This window comes from Callorhinchus milii, unplaced genomic scaffold, assembly GCF_018977255.1.
Source record: "Callorhinchus milii isolate IMCB2004 unplaced genomic scaffold, IMCB_Cmil_1.0 Scaffold5, whole genome shotgun sequence".
Classification (NCBI taxonomy): domain Eukaryota; kingdom Metazoa; phylum Chordata; class Chondrichthyes; order Chimaeriformes; family Callorhinchidae; genus Callorhinchus; species Callorhinchus milii.
The window spans coordinates 28118103-28137097 of NW_024704746.1; the positions used below are offsets into that span (position 1 = coordinate 28118103).

Here is an 18995-nt window from a genome sequence, read left to right on the forward strand (position 1 = left end):
CAAGTTATTTTTTCTTATAAAGTAAGGCTGCAATTTCTATCTTTAAGATCCACACAGGAAGAAAAGAATTCTACTGCTAGCGTATTCCTTACGGTAGAAACTCAATCCAAAAGACAAATCAAAGGTGAATCCATTGTCAATTGCTCATTTTTAACTTGACTTCATTAGGAGTAGCTCATAGGTGTAAAACAGCAAGAAAAATTAAAAATGTTTGACCTGTTGACGAGTCACAGTACAAGGTTATTTTAGTTTAAAATAAAGTGAGAGTTAACAGTCAAGGAGGCACTTATCCTCCTTTCTGTGCAACATATATTGGGTTTATTAACCATTGCCATGGATGCAATTTGCCAGGTAGCCTGAAGGCATCAACATTTTGCCCCAGAATTGCATTCATCAATATCCTTAGTGGCCAGTGAGAATATCAATGAGCAATATTAGCTGAGCACGCACAATATCAAAATCACTCTCATCTGCTCAAAGGATTCATGGTCATACAACACCATTTACCTTTATAAGGCAAGTTTAGAGTCAGGAGGACGTCTCAAGTTAAGGACGAAACCCTAACCTGGCAAAACGAGAAGTAGCAAGTACTTCATTGACTTTCCTTTTAGTTACATTGGATTTTATTTTCCTTTATTCAAAGTTCTATTTTTGAAAACTACTATATTGTGAGCTGATCAGATGGTGAATATGTCAACCAATTTTCCATTTTAACATATTGACATTTTAAGATAACTACAAAGGAATCATTTTAATCTTGAAGAGGAGGTGCAAGTATTTAATTGGGGCCAAACGAGTGCAGTTAAGAAGTTTCTTTTCCCCCTTAAAAATTGTGACTGCAAATTTAGAAATATTCTGCAGCTAAAATAATCTCTTCAATACAGTCTCATAACATGATGGATTTTGGTAAATGGATTTTAAATGAGCGCTTCTTCAAAATGACTTTTTCAGTCCGTAAATGATACTTTTGCAATGGAAACACAAATCCTCATTATCGCAGATTTATTCTGTACAGAGGGAACATGAACCTGTCCATTATTGTCCTGCCTGTACTGCAAGCAAGACTTTGAAAAGAAAAAGTTCAAAGAGCAAGACTTTCATGCTACCCTTTCCATGTCAAGCACTTTCAACTTTGGGTTTCAAAGTGCTACTCAGCTACTGTTCAAAGGCAGTGAAGTTTGCAGGGGGTAAGGACAGAGCAAAAGGTTGCACTACAAAGTTCTCAGCAGTACCATTTTACACAAAGATAAAAGTGTTGAAACAAACTAAATATCAATGAAATGCTTAAGTGCATAAAATACCCACGTCACGTCCTTCCATTCTCCGATATTAACTGGTTAACCTATTTGCATCTAGAGGAAAAACAGTGGCATAAAAATTTATCTCCAAAGAAACTAGTTATCTTTGCTGGTATTAAACCGAGTAAGAAAATCGAAACTCGAAAAAAAATCCCAGGGAAGTTAGGCAAGAATATTTAAGAAGTTCCTACCAACATCTAAAAAAAAACTGGCTTCTACTGGTAGAGTATTCATCTTTCTCTGCCTCTCCCTCTATCCTTTTTATCTGTCTGCCCAGAAGATTTGGAGCACCATTAATTGGTCCTCGGGGAGGTTGACAGGCCTCTGCTTTCATGACGAGGCTCTTTGTGCTGTACACATGTGGGTATCTCTCAGGAGATAAACAAAAGGAGAAAGTGTGAAAAGGGCCGATATTTTACGTCTTCAATAGCCTGGGCCCAAGCCTTCACTGTTCACTGTTAACGCTGCAAAATTAGTTAAACTGTTTAATCTGAGATTGTTTGTATTGTAGGGCTTGTATTATAGCACCTTATTAACACAGGCATTCAGTCATTGTAACCATTTGAGATCCTGCAATTTTACATTCTGGTAATATACACATCAGATTTTGTAGAAAACGATATAATAAAAGGAATTGCTGATCACAAGCACTAACCTGGAGTCAACACCTTGGTCCTCTGTCCTTTCAACAACTTCTGCACTCTTACCATCTGCAGGTAATTCTCACGGCTCCTCTCAAGATCTTTAATGTACTGAGAAATATCCGAGACTGCTTGTGCTGCCTCTGACATTGCAGAATAGAACACACAACAGCAACGAACATTTTAAAATGAATTTTAAATTGCATTTATTGTTATCAGTTAAATACACTAAATGTTAGGCTCAATTTCTACCGTAATAAATAATCATAATAATAATCCTTGCATTTGATATAGCCCCGTATCGCGTCTTCGAGAAGTTTCAAAGCGCTTCACGGAATATACAGTAAAATGAATTGACTGTATATTTTGTGGACAAAATAGAACATAGCGCCATGCCTTACTGCAACTGATTCAGTCATTTTAAAAAAAATAGAAAGCACAGATAACATTAATATTTAGGATTAATTGTCCTGCATGTCAAACTACAATTATATGCATTTACTTTGATCAGTGCATCTATGACAGGACTATTAGGTGTGCTGCAAAGTCCATTTCAATTAACATACAATTAAATTAATTTACAGTTTTAAAATGTAAGGAAGGCGAATTAAGGAAACTTACTTGAAAGCTGTACAAACTCAGGATTATCCGGGCTGGTATTTTCTGTTAGATCCCGCAGAAAATGTTTGTATCTGGAAACAGAGATTTTAAAATAGTGGCGTACTATAATAATAATAATAATATTCTTTGCATTTTGATATAGCGCCTTATCACATCTTCGAGACGTCTCAAAGCGCTTCACAGACTATACTGTAAAGTGAATTGACTGTATTTTGTGGGCGAAACGTGGCAGCCAATTGCACACAGTATTGTACTACTTTCACAAGCAAAAAAAATTGCAATGATTTGCCGACAATAAAACAAAGACATTCATCAGAGAACTCAGCCCACGTTTCCTTTTTTTTTCCCCGATGCAGTTGTCAGGAAAATAATAAGCGTTTAATGACAGAGAGGATCTGGTACCACATTAGTCACTATGGAGCTGATGAGAGACATGATGAGTCTTAACAATGGCTCAAACAGTGAAGAAGATCTAAAGTACTGACAACCACAGAGAGGAGCTTCACAGTGCCTGCATAAACATGTAAAACACATAAAAATCACTGGTGTCGCTGGCGACCTGACAGCTTTTCCGTTTTTATTGCACTCTTATCTACACAATTACAACCAGCATTTATATCCATTCAGGCTTCAACTTCCAGTTTACTTCTGCCGTTCCTTTAAAAACTGATATTTCCCTCTGAGGATTGTCATGAGAAATCTGAAAATTACTTCCGAAAAAGAGGTGCATATAAACAGTGGGAAGCTTCAAGGCTTGAGATTCCCCACCCAGCATATAGCATTTTGGTTGCCCTCAAACCTGCTAAGACTCCAATTACAGCAATGTGTGTTTTGACACTTCTGGAAAAGTATCACTTGAATAAAGTTAGAATTATTCCTGCCCCCACCTTGTTTTCACTTGCTTCCATGTAGCTGCCTTCAGCAGGAAGGATGAGCAAAAAGGTCAGGCTCCCTCTCTCGTTATTATCAATACCAATTCTGTCCCAACCTCACATGACAAGGAGAAAAGCTTTGCTTCAGGATAACATGGTTCAAATGTAAAAACTCATTCTAGCAACAACCAGAATCTTAATCTACAAACCAAGGTGGGAAAAACATTTCATATTCAAAATGCTAACAGGGCTTTACTAGTTATATTTCAAATCTATTTATATATACAGTACTTCACATATAATAATAATAATCCTTGCATTTGATATAGCACCTTATCACATCGTCGAGACATCTCAAAGCACTTCACAGAATATACTGTAAAGTGAATTGACAATATTTTTGGGGCAAAATATACAATCAATACACAAATATATTGATTTGTGTACTTTTAAACAAAATGCTCTAATGGTTTTGAAACAATTTCCCTTTTCTGCTGAATTTCCATCAGAGTTCTAAAATACAGGTAAACTCTATACTATGCACCTTTTCGCATTTTGAACATCTTGAAGCATATTTAGATAAATAAGCTGAATTACATCTCTCTTCCAGGGGTAATGATTGGTTATATTTAGTATTGTGACGCACCAGTACTGTCACAACTCTCAAGCGAGTCGATCGTGAAAGGAACAGAATGTAACACACAGAAAAAGGTGGCAAAAGGGAAAAAAAATTACACATAAAAAAATTAATGTTTCAAATGCATTCCCCAGAGGCAAGCAGATGGCAGTAATGCGATGGTGAATGTGACAAATGCTTAATCCTTAATAATTAAGGATTATGAAAACCACGTACCGACATGTCACTGATCAATTTATTTGTTAGATCACTATCCAATTCCCTGCTTGAACTTGCTGACATTGTTACCTTGTGGGTTAGCCATTCCACATATTGAACACTCTCTGTGTCAAGTGACCAAATCTAAACTAATGACCAACTAGAGACTATTCTCCTGAAAAAGGGAAGGGGGAGAAGAGAGGTAAACGGTGTCTCTTTAAGACTCAATTGGCTCCAAAGTGATATCTCACACCCCACCCCCCCCAACCCTATCCTCATCCCCAAGCAATTGTAGATTACAGTAGTCAATCCTCTGCAGCATACTCTGTGATCCAATCTCTCAATCTAGCAGGTTCACAGCGCTCTAGGGCAACATTGGTGATGGACTAGAAGGCCTGGGATTTTCTCCTTGACTACAGATAACCCTGCAAGACAAAGCTCTAACAGGTAAAGTAATCCGAGCTGGACAAGTAGCAGTAGGCTTACTACTGCTTTCCAATGGTTGGTTTTGCAGTTTTAGCTGTTTAAACTTCAGTTGTTGACAAATATACCTTTAAGTTCCCGAAGCCTTGAGACGTGCCTTGCCTCCCTCAAGACCTATCTCAGGACCCTCCTCTTCGACCGCAGTTTCGGTCACCCTCCTACCCCCACCCTCCCTGCCCTCCACCCCTCCTGATCCCAACCGCCAGCTCGGGTGCACATCCTTGACTGTCCAACACTTTGGGACAGCCTCTTGACATTAAAGGCACTACACAAATCTAATTTGTTGTCGTTGCCAACTTGCACCTAAATTCTCTGGAATTAGATAAGTAGAGTGTGTTCCTCAGGGGGGAGATAGTGCTCGCAATACACCCAAACCAGATAAACAAAGCAGTTCATGTGAGGAGCCCTCAACGTGAACACTCTTGTGATGGGCTTCTGATACTCAGCTGACCAGCAAAAAAAAATCCAAACTGCCTTATTTACATTCCTTCCCTCTCCTGAGCTCAAGTCTGTATCCCCTTGAGTTTGCAAATACGTGAAACATATGGTTAGTGCTCGGTTTATGTACACCTGGAATACTTCACTGAGATTTTCCTTGAGCTTTTACTTCTCCAGTGTAAGCATATTCAGCTTCTGTATCCTTATCTTTACCACACAGTACTGGTGGGACTGAATGAGTGCTGTACACAGGTTCAGTAACACTTGCTAGAACATCCTTTTACATCCCAAGATCGTGTTCGCTGGCTACCAACTCATGTTAGATACACTGGAAACAGTGAAGGAAATGAGAACGGTACAAGGAAAAAAAAAGATTAAAAATAAGTGACACTAATAGCAAGGAGATCTACCTCCCCTATACCTGGAAACTCAAAGGGGGATGCAAGTATTGAGAAGAAACTTTTCTCAAACCGGAAATGTTTCTGACAGATTACAGTCACGACCGAGATGAAGAGAGACAAAATGGGATAGCGTGTGAGGTTACTGTAACAGCCATGGAGTGAATTTTTGGCTCGGGCACCCGAAGAAGCTTCCTTTTCTTTTCGACTAGTGCCCTGGAATCTTTACCGCCCACCTGAACAGGCAGACGGGACCTTGGTTTAAGGTTTCACCTGAAGGACGGCATCTCTGGCAATGCAACACCCCCCTTAGCACTGCATGTCTCATTTGTGGCCAGGCTGGTTATGACTTTAAAAAAGTTATATATCTCTAAGCACAATTTCAAATAAAGGTTAGCAAGCTGTGTATTACTCTATTCCATCCAATCTATATTTCAGTTGTGAAATATATCCTAAACCCTTTTTTAGACAATGCAATCAGAAACACCGTATCTATCATCTCAAACAAAACAACGCAAAGAATTTGGAATAGTAAAAAGAAACCCTAAATTGCAATCCTTCACCATGAATTATTTCAATAGGAAGAACAAAAGCAGACTTTACAACTAAAGCAGGATATAGAAAACTAGATTTAGAACAAAATTAATTTTAGCCATTTAATAACTTTAAAAAAACTTTTGCCTTAATGTCTCGCTTACATTCGAGTGGCAGATTATATGCATTGAAATATTAGAGAAAAGATGAACCTATTGGTTCTTTTAGTGCTTGCATAGAATAGAATAACATATTTCAAAGTAGTCTACGATAAGTTAAAATATATAGAAAGCTTTGTTAATACAATGTGCATTTTATGAATCTTTCTGAACTGACTTTTATTTCAAAATATCATGTCATTTTATCAGCAGAACAGTTTATTTCCATAATCATAGAGGCAAGTGCAAAATATTAACAACTGATTCTCGTTGATCTTAGTATTTAGAGTTGGATTAGGTACGGACACAATGCCCTTCTTTGCAGTCAGATAAACTGCTGACATTTACATTTGAGGTTCCCAAAAGATCATTGGCCACTTGGGAGAGGTAAGGAATGGCTGTGCAACCTCATGAGTCAATGCGTTCATGAGGAAAGATACGAAAGAGACAACATTGGAGGGGAAAAAAACACACTTAAGGTCATTGCCGAGGAATGTAATCTAATTTTTCATTGTTGGCACCCGAATCAAGATCAAACACAGCTGGTGGTAATAGAGGAATCCAAGGCCAGTCAAGCTCTCTATTCTGCCCAACTCTGCCCTTCAACCTAAAAACAGTAGAGTCCATGTTATTCTGTTTCCCACACTAGAAATCCCTGTGACCTTTCTGTATGAGATTTCCTAGTTTGTAGGGAATAATGGGCAGTTCTCTGGAGTCGACTTATTTCTACCTGGAACAGTTCTGAAACTGTCAAATCCATTTCATTGTAGGATCCTTCATGAAGCAGGAAATTTGAGTGCGTCAAGCCCTAGCTGGATCCAAACGTTGTATTTTAAAGGTGAAAGAACATCACACTGTTCCTTTGCAGGGCTCTCAGAAAGCACATTACCTGAGCCTAGTGCATCCTGACCAACACATAACACCTATCACAGGAGGTCCAATGATTTTTATTTGGTCAGCTGGGTGTCTTACACGTGAGGAAACCCATCACCATGACGAAGAGTCTCCAAACCTACACATGGAAATCTCAGAGATAGATTGTTGTGGAATGGAATGCTCTCTCTCTCTCTCTCTCCCTAGAGGGACACATCCTGTTTACCTAATTCCAGTAAGTATTAGGCACAGGTCAGCAAGATCCAAGGCTTGGGGACCCCAGAGTGTGCGTTGGGGTTACTGCTGGAGTCTAACCAACTAAAACTGCATAGTTTGCCATTGATATCACTTGGAGGTCAGATGACTAATGTTCAACTGTTCCAAAACTAAACATTCTGCTATTTTACTTTGGGATTTCAAATAAAATGACAAAAAAAAGGCCCAAGGTTGGATGTGTAACAGCTTGAATGTTGCCTCGAGTCAGTTCTGCCACCAAGTCTATAAGCATAATTCGATCAATCATCAGATACACAGCAGTAAGTTCAATACCACTGTGCCTGACCACCAACGACCTTGGATCAACATATGATTAGCACATCCTTAAAGGAGCACTGCAGAAACAGTGACATTTTAATTGAATGAAAATTGAAGCAATCGGAAACCCACCATCGCACGTTCGCATTTAGAAAATAGCAAACAAGAGGTGTTGCTTCTTTAATCCAAGCAGCATGCGGGTGTTATAAAAGATCACCCTTCCCAATCACGTCACAAACATTCACCACTGTGGTTTGTCTCAGACAGCTAAAGAATACACAATTTATCTCAGGTTTTGATTGTAAAACCGTAAACTATTTGGAGTCAAACAATGACTGAAGGTTAACAATCATTGCGTTGGGTATGGCGACTTTCACATCAGGATGATGTCTCAAAGCACTTCACAGGATGTGGTGTGAAGTGTAGTGACTGTTTTTTTGTAGACAAACACAGAAGCCAATTTCTATTCTGTTCAGCACATATTCAATAAGAATCTGGGAACACTCAGCAGGTCAGGCAGCATCTATGGAAAGAGGACCTTTCGTCTGACGAAAGGCCACCGACCTGAAATGTTAACTCGCTTTCCTCTCTCCATCGATGCTGCCTGATCTGCTGAGTCTTCCCAGTGACTTCTGTTTTTATTTCAGATTTCCAGCATCTGCGGTAGTTTGCCGTTTGTTTAATTGGAATGTAATTAGCAGCCATTCAGACAGCCCAAACAATCCCTACTTACAGCCATTCCAGGTGTAGCAATGTAATGAAAACATTACAGCTCTGACACACAGATCTGGTTAACAGTAACTGCTCTACATTTCTTTCCTTCCATAATTAGTGTATTTTGTTATTGTCTGATGGATATTTTCTGATAATAAAGGGCAGTGTAAGGTACAATGCTACTCCTCTGGGCCCAATATACCAACGGAATACGGTTGTCACTGCAGGAGCCTGTCAAAGGCAGAGCACTCCTCTGTGCTGGACCTCTCCAAGCAGTGGTGCAGCTGGCTCTGGCATATGGTTCTATGAGCAAAGGCTTCCCAGGACCTGCTGCTTTCACCACTGCAGAGATTAATTACCGCAGACTGGTGTCAATTCCAGGCAAACCGGGCCTGAGGGAAAATCCCACACTATTACACGATGACAGCAGGCACAAGGTGTCTTGACACTAAGTGCAATGCTAACTTTCTTCCCCGCCCCAAAACACTCGACAGTAAACCAGAAATGCCATAATTCTTACCGTTCCTCACAAAACTCTCCCATGATCATTTCTTCAATCAATAATAATAATAATCCTTGCATTTCATACAGCACCTTATCCACCAATTGAGACCTCTCAAAACGCTTCACGAGAATGTACTGTAAAGTGGTGATTGCAGGTATTTTCTGGGCAATGTTTAAGATAAATGTGGGGGGATAAGTTTTCTAAAACAATAAAATAAAAATACCAATCATTAGTGAATCTTGTACAATCAAATTCTGCACAGAGTAAGTTATACAAAAGTCATGCACACTTTGTGAAAGTACAAAATGAATCAATGCATTGATTAGGTACAGTATTTTACTGCTATTCAGATTAAAAATACAATCATGTTTTCTGTGTAATATTCTTCCTTACATTTTCTACCTTAGAGTCGTCATGAATGCAAATAGAAATCCTTGTCAGAGCTCAACATTTTAAGATATCTGCTTAAAAAGCTTTAATGAGCCAAAGGAATATAAATGGAATAATGGATTGTATAGGGATTAAGGAGACCCTGTGGGCTACAATACTTTCAAACTGGATATATGGATATATGGATATATCACAGGTGCAAAAAAAAATATATGGATATATCACAGGTGCAAAAAAAAATGTGCAGCAAAAGCAAAATTGGGTTCTGTGCATATTTGTAATTTGTCTCTTTATCAAGCATTAATTTGCATCCTTTTCCAATTCTGCTACATGCTGACAGTATTGTTAAGATTGAAGCTAGAGTGATGCATTTCTCCAGGGAGAGAGAGCACATTCCATTCCTACAATCTCTCTCTGGGATTTCCATGTGTAGGTGGGCCGCATGGAATTCTCAGCTTGGTTTGGAGACTCTTAAGCAACGGTGATGGGTTTCCGCCTGTGTCAGACACCCACCCGGCTGATCCCACAAAAAAGAATGAATCTACTCCAAATCCAGGATGGTGTTTGTGATGAACAGCAACAGGTATCGATCTGACTGTGGAGGTTACAGAAAACAACCAGGTTCTCATCACAATGGCAGAATTTCCAGAAAAAAAATCTACATCTTCTGACGTAAGGATTGTTAAAAAGGCCATTTCTGAAAACATAGGGGGATAAAGTATCATTACCTTGTAGAGAAACACAACTTATTTTTGGACTTCATCTGGTAGGACAGTGTTCCTGATTTGTGCTGTGATAAGCAAAGCTATTTAACACGCCAACATATATTAAATTACCATCACTTTATTTGAATACTTGCATTGAATCCTTGGATTTGTATCCTTGCAGTGCCTTATCACAGAATATATAAGTAGATTGACTGTCTTTTTTGTAAGCGAAACAAGGCAGCCAATTGCGTACAGCAGTGTCCCACAAACAATCGGGAATAAAATAAATTTTATTATTTATTCTTTTGGGGGAGGGTTAACAGCGGGTTCCTACTTACTGCTGGATAAACAGGGGCGTGTGGAGTAAAGAAATTTGCCTAAGGTTTCGCCCCACCAGGAACTCAAACCCGGATCCTCTCACTTGCGATGTGAGGGCGCTAGCCACGATGCTATGGGACTCAAATTTATAATAAATTGGTTGCAATTATTTAAGTTAACTGCTCTAACATCCCCAAAATGACCTCTGCAAATCGGAGTAGCTGAAACTGCCTGGTCAGTCAAGTCTTAAAATGGCAACTGTACATCCGCATGCAAACCATGTTTCACTGACTCAAATTCCAGCATTTTAATCAAAGAATACCTAAATTCTAAACCTGCATTTTAGCACTAAAATAAAAGAGTACCTACAACAAAGAGCCATCAAAATACCTGGGCTGTACAGGTCATAAATGAATGTTTCCGAAGTTTGTGATGCAGAAGATTAGAAAAAAATGTATTAACGAGCTTAAGCACGCTGCCTTTTTTCACATAATACGAAAAGGTCATTAATCCGTAAAGAATGCAACATCCCCTACAAAAGTCGTCACATTAATCCAAAAAGGGTGGTTAATCTTTACAGCCTTGCGGTGAAGGGAACCAACAACTTCTTTGGATCTTCAGAGTTTGGGTAAAAAAAAATGCATTTAAAATAAAAGGCAATCATATCAATTAAATGTAAAAATCAATTATAATGACAATTCTCTGACATGCTTGCTAATAATATCTAGTAACGTCTAGAATATCAAATTAATAATTTTCACTTCATATAATCTGGTGCTGTTCATTAAATAAATTATAACAATCTTATAGAACACCATCTTGTAGAATTTTTTTAGCTCATTGGCTTGCCTGACAATGATTAAAATTCCAGCCTTTTCTCTAAAGACGATTCTTACATATCTACATCTGTTGATATAATGAAGGCATTATATCATTCAGTAGGGATGTGGGCTGGCCCTTCATTAACTGAATAGAACGTGAACACAAAGTATCCAGAAGAAATATATTACCCCAAAAATTTTAAGGCACTTCAAAAGTTTTTGGAACATGGGCCAGATCCAAGTTAACATGGCAATACTGTATATTCTATACTAAAGAAAATGATGGGCTCTTACCAGTCGAAAAACAGAATACTCTTATTTTGCATTCACCAAAATAGACTGGACAATCTAATGCCAGTGGTTTCTTGCAATTATTGGAACAATGTAGGAACTCATTTGTATTGCGTTACTATTGAGAATGGGTCATGTGAGAATCGATCTTACCAATGGGTAAAGCTTAAAAACTTGCAGATGGCAGAATGTTAAATGTTAATTAACACAAACTGTCCCGATAATTGACTTAATTGAGTTTTTCAAGTTTCTGAAGATGAAGCACTCATTTAAATCTGCGACGGAAAATGTGAATTGGTAAGAATGCCTCTAAAAGCATAATTTTCTGCTAAAATGGTGGAAAAATGACTGAAAGTGAACAGTTTACCCTATATAATTACACAGCACACCATATTTTTCCACAATCAAGTGCTGATCAGTTGTATCACAGCCATTAATCCTCAAGTTACACATTAACATGATAAACACTGAAAAGTTGCTGTTGCTGCCTGCTGCTACTGACAAAAGATCGACTAAAACCAGAGAACAGCAGGTAAAATTAAAACAGTGTGAATAATCAGCAACCAACACAAAAGAACGATTTTCAAAGCGGTTACATAATCTCAGATAGTGGCTATAGACTATTTGACTTTCGTTCTCAGTAGATGATGTCATTTGAACTCCCTCAATTAGATTACTGCCTTGTAGATCACACTACATAAATACATCTACAAAATCATCCCCGTGCACATTCTCTAAACTATTTACCATGCAATAAATCCACTTAATACCCTTTTGTCTGTATCAAAGGCATTAATACTCTTTGGAGACCGTCAACACACATCAATGACATTGTGCTGGCAGATGCAGAAAGCCAAAAAAATACCAGCGGAAAAACTAATTTGAAAATACCACAAACGGCATTTATTTAAAAATGCATCTTACTCGGCACAAAGTTCAAGTCTGCAATAACATTTCTTGCTTCAGGTGATTGTTAGAAACTGCTCGAGCTTCACTCTCGTTCTTTATGATGACATTTGAACCTTTTGATAGCTGAGAAACTCAGACTCCGTATTAATTATTATCCATTTATATTTTTTTTACTGGGAAGAAATTATGTGTCGGGTAAAACCTATCAACAGCGCTTCCTGCAAATAACATTACAATACCTCTGAAAATGCAGAAATGCAGTGTGACGTGTAAAGGAAGCAATGTTTAGAAGCCAATCTTGTTACAAAATAGATATTTCAGACACAATAATAATAAAAATTATTGGTTTGGTACACTGCCTTTCACTTCGAGAGGATGTCTCAAAGTGCCTCAAGTATATACTGTACTGTAAAGCGGAGTGACTGTTTTGTAGGGGATGCTACAAAATTTAAAGGCCGCAAAATTTAAATTCGTTAGTTAATCCTAAGCATTGCAAGAGAGAATACATCTTGGCTACAGTGTCAACTAAAAATTGTCGTATTAGAAACTTTGCCAATACTGCACTACCAGTCATCATCACTCTCTCTCTCTCAGTCTCTAATATTTTCTCTTCCTATGACTTTTTATATTTCCATGTACAAAAATATGAAACACACCATCTTTCACTGTCAAAAAAAAGTTTTGCACGTGGACAAAGTTACGTATACAGGTGCAAAGTTACAACAGTATAAATATTTAAATTCTTCCTCCCGTAGGCGTCTGTGAAATCTTGCAAAATTGGATTCACAAAATGGTGAAAACAGTATGAGGTAATGGCCACAAAGTTTATAAGTCAAATGAGTCAATGAAATACGTCAAGGCAACAGTTACATCTTTAGCCAATAATTACATAATGTTGAATAATAAATAATAATAATCCTGCATTTGATATTGCGCCTTATCGTCTCATTGAGATGTCTCAAAGTTAAGTTAAGCTGGACAATTAATTCATTTATCTCATTCCCCATTAAAATATACAATTTATAAATTTCCACTGGATTTGAACAGCATCAAGGGATATATGATGCGTATTTATATTGAACTGAGGTGAGTTATACGTTAAAGCAAGTCTACTTACTGTTGGATGCGCCACAGAGGTAGAGGAAGTAATTCCTCCAATTTTAAACCAAGGAATTCAGGTCTGGATTCTTGAAGTTTCTTGAATCTCGCAAAGCTTTTATTTTTCTTAACTTGCTCCTGGAAATGGACCACAAACCATAAAACTAAAATGAAGGTGCAGATACCACTAGAAAGTATGAATGCTTAATTGCTTGTGAGAAGACTTTCTATAATATTTAGGATTTCAGCTAATTGCGTTGGGGGTACATTATTATTATGCATAGCAATGATACTGAAGGTTGAAAAGGACAAACCAACTATTCTTTGTCACATCACCCTAATTATGCAGCCCCATGTTCCAACAATTACATTTATGTAGACCTACTGTTAAAATCAATGTTACTTGTACAGCTAGTCCTTAATCAATGAAATCAGTCAATTTACCATGGTCACATCCTTCTTCTTAATTAAGACAGTGATATCTCTCTAGCTCAGGGTCTCAAAGAGATAAATAAGTACATAGGTTGTGAAATGTCAAAGAGGTGATTCCATAATTTTACTCCTTCGAACTGGAAGGAACAAGACGGTTTCCTCATAATGAAGAGGGTGAAAGAAAGCAACACGATGTTACAAAGAACTAACTTAGAATTTATTAAGGAAAGAGCAGGAGGCAGCATCTGACAGCAAACGACTAATGAGCACAAGAATGTTTTCAACATGCATATCTTTCACACTCGTACTCTATTCTGAAGGTTGTGCCACTTAAGCCAATTTTAATTAGATGAGAACTTAGACCTCAATGGACAATTGACCTTTCTTTTTAAACTATAATCCATTTCAACATTGTGTAAATTTACTGACATGCAACATGAAAGAATAAACTAAATTGTTCATAATGTTACTCGGATATCACAAACATAGTCTTATAGACTCATGCAGTTACTTTATTATTACCTGCAAGACCTTGACGGCATTCTCCATGTTGTCAGCGTAAGTGGAGTAAAGTTGCAGGTGAGGACAGAAGTATTCAAAGCCCATCCCAAACTTTCCTTTTTCCAGATAATATAGCAATGTCCTGTACAGTGACACAGAATGTAATGCGAGACAGTGAACATTGTCATGCCTCAAAGCCAAACAGGAGGAAGCTGAAACTGCTTATGATGTCCCTTAATGCCTGAATGGTACATTGAATAATAAAAATAATAATCCTTGCATTTGATATAACGCCTTATCACTTCGAGGAGTCTAAAAGCAATTCACAGAATATACTATTAAGTGAATTAACTGTATGTTTTGTGGGCGAAGCATAACAGCCAATTGCACACAGCAGCGTCCCACAAACAGTCGTGGATTGAGTGACCAAATCACACTATTATTTTTTTGAAAGCATTATCACCCCCAGAAAAGTGATTCCCAATTGACTAACAACCGGTTTCCTACTTATTGCTAGGAAAACTGATGCATATGGAATAAGGAAACTTGCCTAAGGTTTCGCCCCAATCAGGAATCAAACCCAGGTCCGCTCACTTATAAGACGATTGCTCTAACCAACATGTTACAGGACTCCACCATTTGGTGTGTAATCCAGATAAATACATTCCATAACCCATTTTCAGAGCTGTTGTTTTGAATTTAGATGTAGAAATTAATAGGCAACCTGCCCTCTCTCAGGAATGAGGATTTTGTATGATGAATTTAAAAATTAATTTCATTGCACTCTTCTAAACAGTTTTATTTCTGTGGCTGTGGATTAAAAAAAAATCTTGAAGGTAATTACAATTTGGGGCATAAACTTGGCATTAGGATAAAGGACTTTATCTATGAAGATTTACGTGAATGGGGATTTGCTCATTTGCCAATTTATGCCATGCGTCAATACTAGCTCAAAAGGAATATCCAAAAGTTTGGATGGGTTGAAATCTCAAGAGAAGACTGACTTAGGCAGCAGTTGTACGATAGTGGCAACATTAGATGTCTAGGAGTAGGTCATTAGGTTTTAGAAAGGAAGGATAATAGCACAGAGAGAGAAATCTGGTGGATGAAATCTAAAGGGCGCTCTGTGCTTCGGGTGTAGGAGAACTTATGTTCCTTGGAGACCTCCAAAAAGGTCTAATAGTCAGAGGACTAGATTCATGATCAGGTTCGGTTTCCAGCAACACATGCTGGAAGAAACATTGGCGTTCTTCTCATTTACATTTCTTACAATTGTGGGATTATTAGCAGGTCAGGAAAGGGATGTTGGGAGCTTGGCACTTCTCTGGCACTTGACTGTTCGGCTTTGGGTGTTGGGGAAAGAATTTTCCAGAGTAAATGAGACGTCCTCACAATATGAGAAGCACTTTACCAAATATAGCAATTATTATTAATTATTAGTCATTATTATCATCAGCAGCCAGAGAGGAAATTAAATCCCCTTTGAAAACCTACACCTTTCACACATTGGCAGTTTCCAGATATTTATATATCGAATCTTTCCTTCAGACAGTGCCAAAGACAGTAGTGTTTTCTCACCAGTTATGAACGAGAACAGAAAGGCCTATATTCATATAAGCATCCCTCAGTTAGCAAACCAAACTATTCAAATCTTTTTTCTGAACATTTTATAGAAAATAGAATTGTCTAAGAGACGACAAACACCTACATATAGAGGATATTTGCTCTGAAGATCTTGTGACAGAAGATGAGAGAAAGAGAGGTGAATCTCATTGATCTTCCTCCGGTTGGAGTTGGTACAAGGGAAGGAATAAACTTAACAAGAAAAAAGGAGAGAAGGAAGTGATATCTGATCACACAAGGAGGTAGATTTGCTGATGACATCAAAGGAGCTGAAGGTAGCCTTAAAGAGCACAAGCATTGAACCAACCAGTGGCTTTAGTGAATGAAACGAAACTGGTGATGGTGATACCCACTACACAAGATCACAAGATTGGTTTGGATGACGAAAGCCCTTCAGCCCATTTCATCTCATCCTTCCAGAATACCTACCCTACCCTCTTCCTCATCATAGCAACAAGTTATTATCACAAAACAATTTGCAATACAATTTACATTTACTGTATATTGCGCCTTGTATCCTGGCTTTGACCATCCTTCCTGGCAAATTGTTCCAGTTGTTAATTCACTTTCTGATGTTTGTCTTGAAATTTCCCTGTTGCAATTCTAAACCTTTGTCTTGTTCTTGTGTCGGTGCATCCGAAAGTTTCACCCACAATCTTTACAGACAATTCACTTTTGTGAAGCACTTTGAGACATCTCAATTGCAAGATAAGGTGCTATATCAAATGTAAGGATTATGATTATTACTATTAAAGTTGTTGGGATGTCAATCACATGAGAAGTTATCTTGAATAGATGCACCATTTCCAAATCTATGGTGGATTTAGATAGAAGACAATTTGAATGAGAAGATCAAGATTTTGAATCACAGGTACAAATCCTAGCATCAGCAAGTTTACCAATGGTTTGGTATCACTCAGTTTTGGATTTATTCAACCACACTGCCCCAGCCACAACATACAGTATAAAATATTTTTTAAAAAACCATCTTGATTTAATGTTTATCCATTAAAAAAGGCTGTATAAATGACCAGGACTCAGCCTTGGACTTGAATCCATATTCCTGCCCAAGGAGAAGAGCTAATTATTTGCTTTAAGATATCCATCAATGGCGCTACAATACTGATCATGAGGAGTTGCTGCTAACTATTCTGTCACTTCATATGGTGGTAAAATACCTAGCCTCCATTTGGCACTTTCCTACAACAGCATGGCTGACATTGGACACTCACTATTGGGTAAATCATATGATAAGGGCATGTTTTATCACACTGACAATGAAGTGGAGCTCCATTGCGCTGCCCTGTGCTTAATTATTCTTTTTAAGCCACCGCATTGCTCTTAACTAAATATTTGTCAGCGACAGAAACGAATATTAAATAGTGGGCATGTTTCTGAATCAATGCCCTACAAAAGGATGCATGGTGGTTTAGCGTTTCTAGGCAACCTATTTGAGACAGACAGAAATGGACGGACGCCCAGACACAATCAGAAGCTGTGCAATTGGAGTAACAGTGAAATGAGTCGGAGCAGCCTTTGAGGATTGATTTGGGAAGTAATTGGCAAGCAGAGAGCTTTCACAACAACACCAGACTCAGTTTTCTCGAGTTTTTAAATTACAGTCTCTCCCTCCTATCTAATTCCACTGGCTCCACACCACTGAGGTATCTATGTAGACATCAGACAGGTTCAAAACTACAAGTAAACTTCACGAACTAGTAAGACACACGTGACAATAATCTTCCTCCCTATACAAATAAATATTAGTCAATTGTGGATCCCTTCAAAAAAAAATAATTTGGCCACTCAATCCACGGCTGTTGGTGGGAAAACTGCTGTGCATAATTGGCTGCCGCGTTTCGCCCACAAAATGTACAGTCAATTCATTTTGCAATATATTCTGTGAAGCGCTTTGAGACGTCTCAACCCCATGAGAAGGCGCTGCATCAAATGCAGGGATCACTTTTATTATTATTTATAATCTGGAAAAGATAACTGGTACTTTCAGATAAAAAGTATTGTTTTATAAGAAAATTTCTGAGAATTGACACTGGTAACCAAAAAAACAGATAGAACAGAAATCTGCTGGAAAACGCACCTGTTTTGAGAGTGGATGGATTGCATGGTGCAAAATATGGCATCTCTTGTGTCTTGTTGAAGGGTTCCCTTGGCTTTTAAAATCTCTATAAAGTACTGTCAGAAAAAAAATCTTTGCGTCATCATTTTTTTCTGAATTATTTATATAAAAAAACCTACAACAACAACTTGCATTCATATAGCTCTTCACATGGGGCAGGAATGAATGCCACCTACCTAGTGAAACCAGTTAATACCATTTCAAAAGGGAATTGGACAGGTACTTGAAAAGGCAAAACATTTGCAAAACTATGGGGAAAGAGCGGGGGAGTGGGACTGATTAAAAACTGCCATCATCACGCCCACCCTGAAAAAACCCTCCCTTGATGCATCGCAGCTATCAAGCTACCGGCCCATCTCCAACCTCCCCTTTCTCTCCAAGGTCTTGGAAAGAGTTGTCGCCTCCCAACTGCGCTCTTTCCTCTCCACCCATTCTCTTTTCGAACCCCTTCAGTCAGGTTTCCGTGCTGCTCATAGCACAGAAACTGCCCTGGTCAAGGTCACCAATGATATCCTGACCATCTGTGACCAGGGCTCCCTCTGTCTCCTCGTCCTCCTCGACCTATCGGCAGCATTCGATACGGTCGACCACGCTATCCTACTCCACCGCTTGTCCTCCCACCTCAACCTTCAAGGCACTGTCCTTGAATGGTTTAGCTCTTACCTTTCCCACCGTCTTCACTTCGTCTCAACGAATGGCTTCTCCTCCACCCCCCGTACTGTCTCATGTGGTGTCCCTCAGGGCTCTGTCCTCGGTCCCCTCCTCTTCACCCTCTATATGCTCCCCCTTGGTGACATCATCCGCAAACATGGGGTTAACTTCCACATGTATGCGGATGACACCCAACTCTACCTTTCCTCCTCT

At 38.5% G+C, this 18995-nt stretch overlaps 1 protein-coding gene across 2 annotated transcripts in view; it reads right to left on the reverse strand.

The window, feature by feature from the left end:
• Positions 1-18995, reverse strand: part of arhgef39 (Rho guanine nucleotide exchange factor (GEF) 39) — a 40454-nt gene that overhangs the window by 9768 nt on the left and 11691 nt on the right. For both annotated transcript variants that reach the window (XM_007904116.2, XM_007904112.2), the window contains exons 4-8: positions 18093-18187; positions 14393-14513; positions 13458-13576; positions 2561-2631; positions 1954-2082 (exon numbers count right to left, since the gene is read on the reverse strand). In XM_007904116.2, the coding sequence (XP_007902307.2) occupies positions 1954-2082; positions 2561-2631; positions 13458-13576; positions 14393-14513; positions 18093-18187 (535 nt within the window). The remainder of the gene's footprint in view (positions 1-1953; positions 2083-2560; positions 2632-13457; positions 13577-14392; positions 14514-18092; positions 18188-18995) is intronic.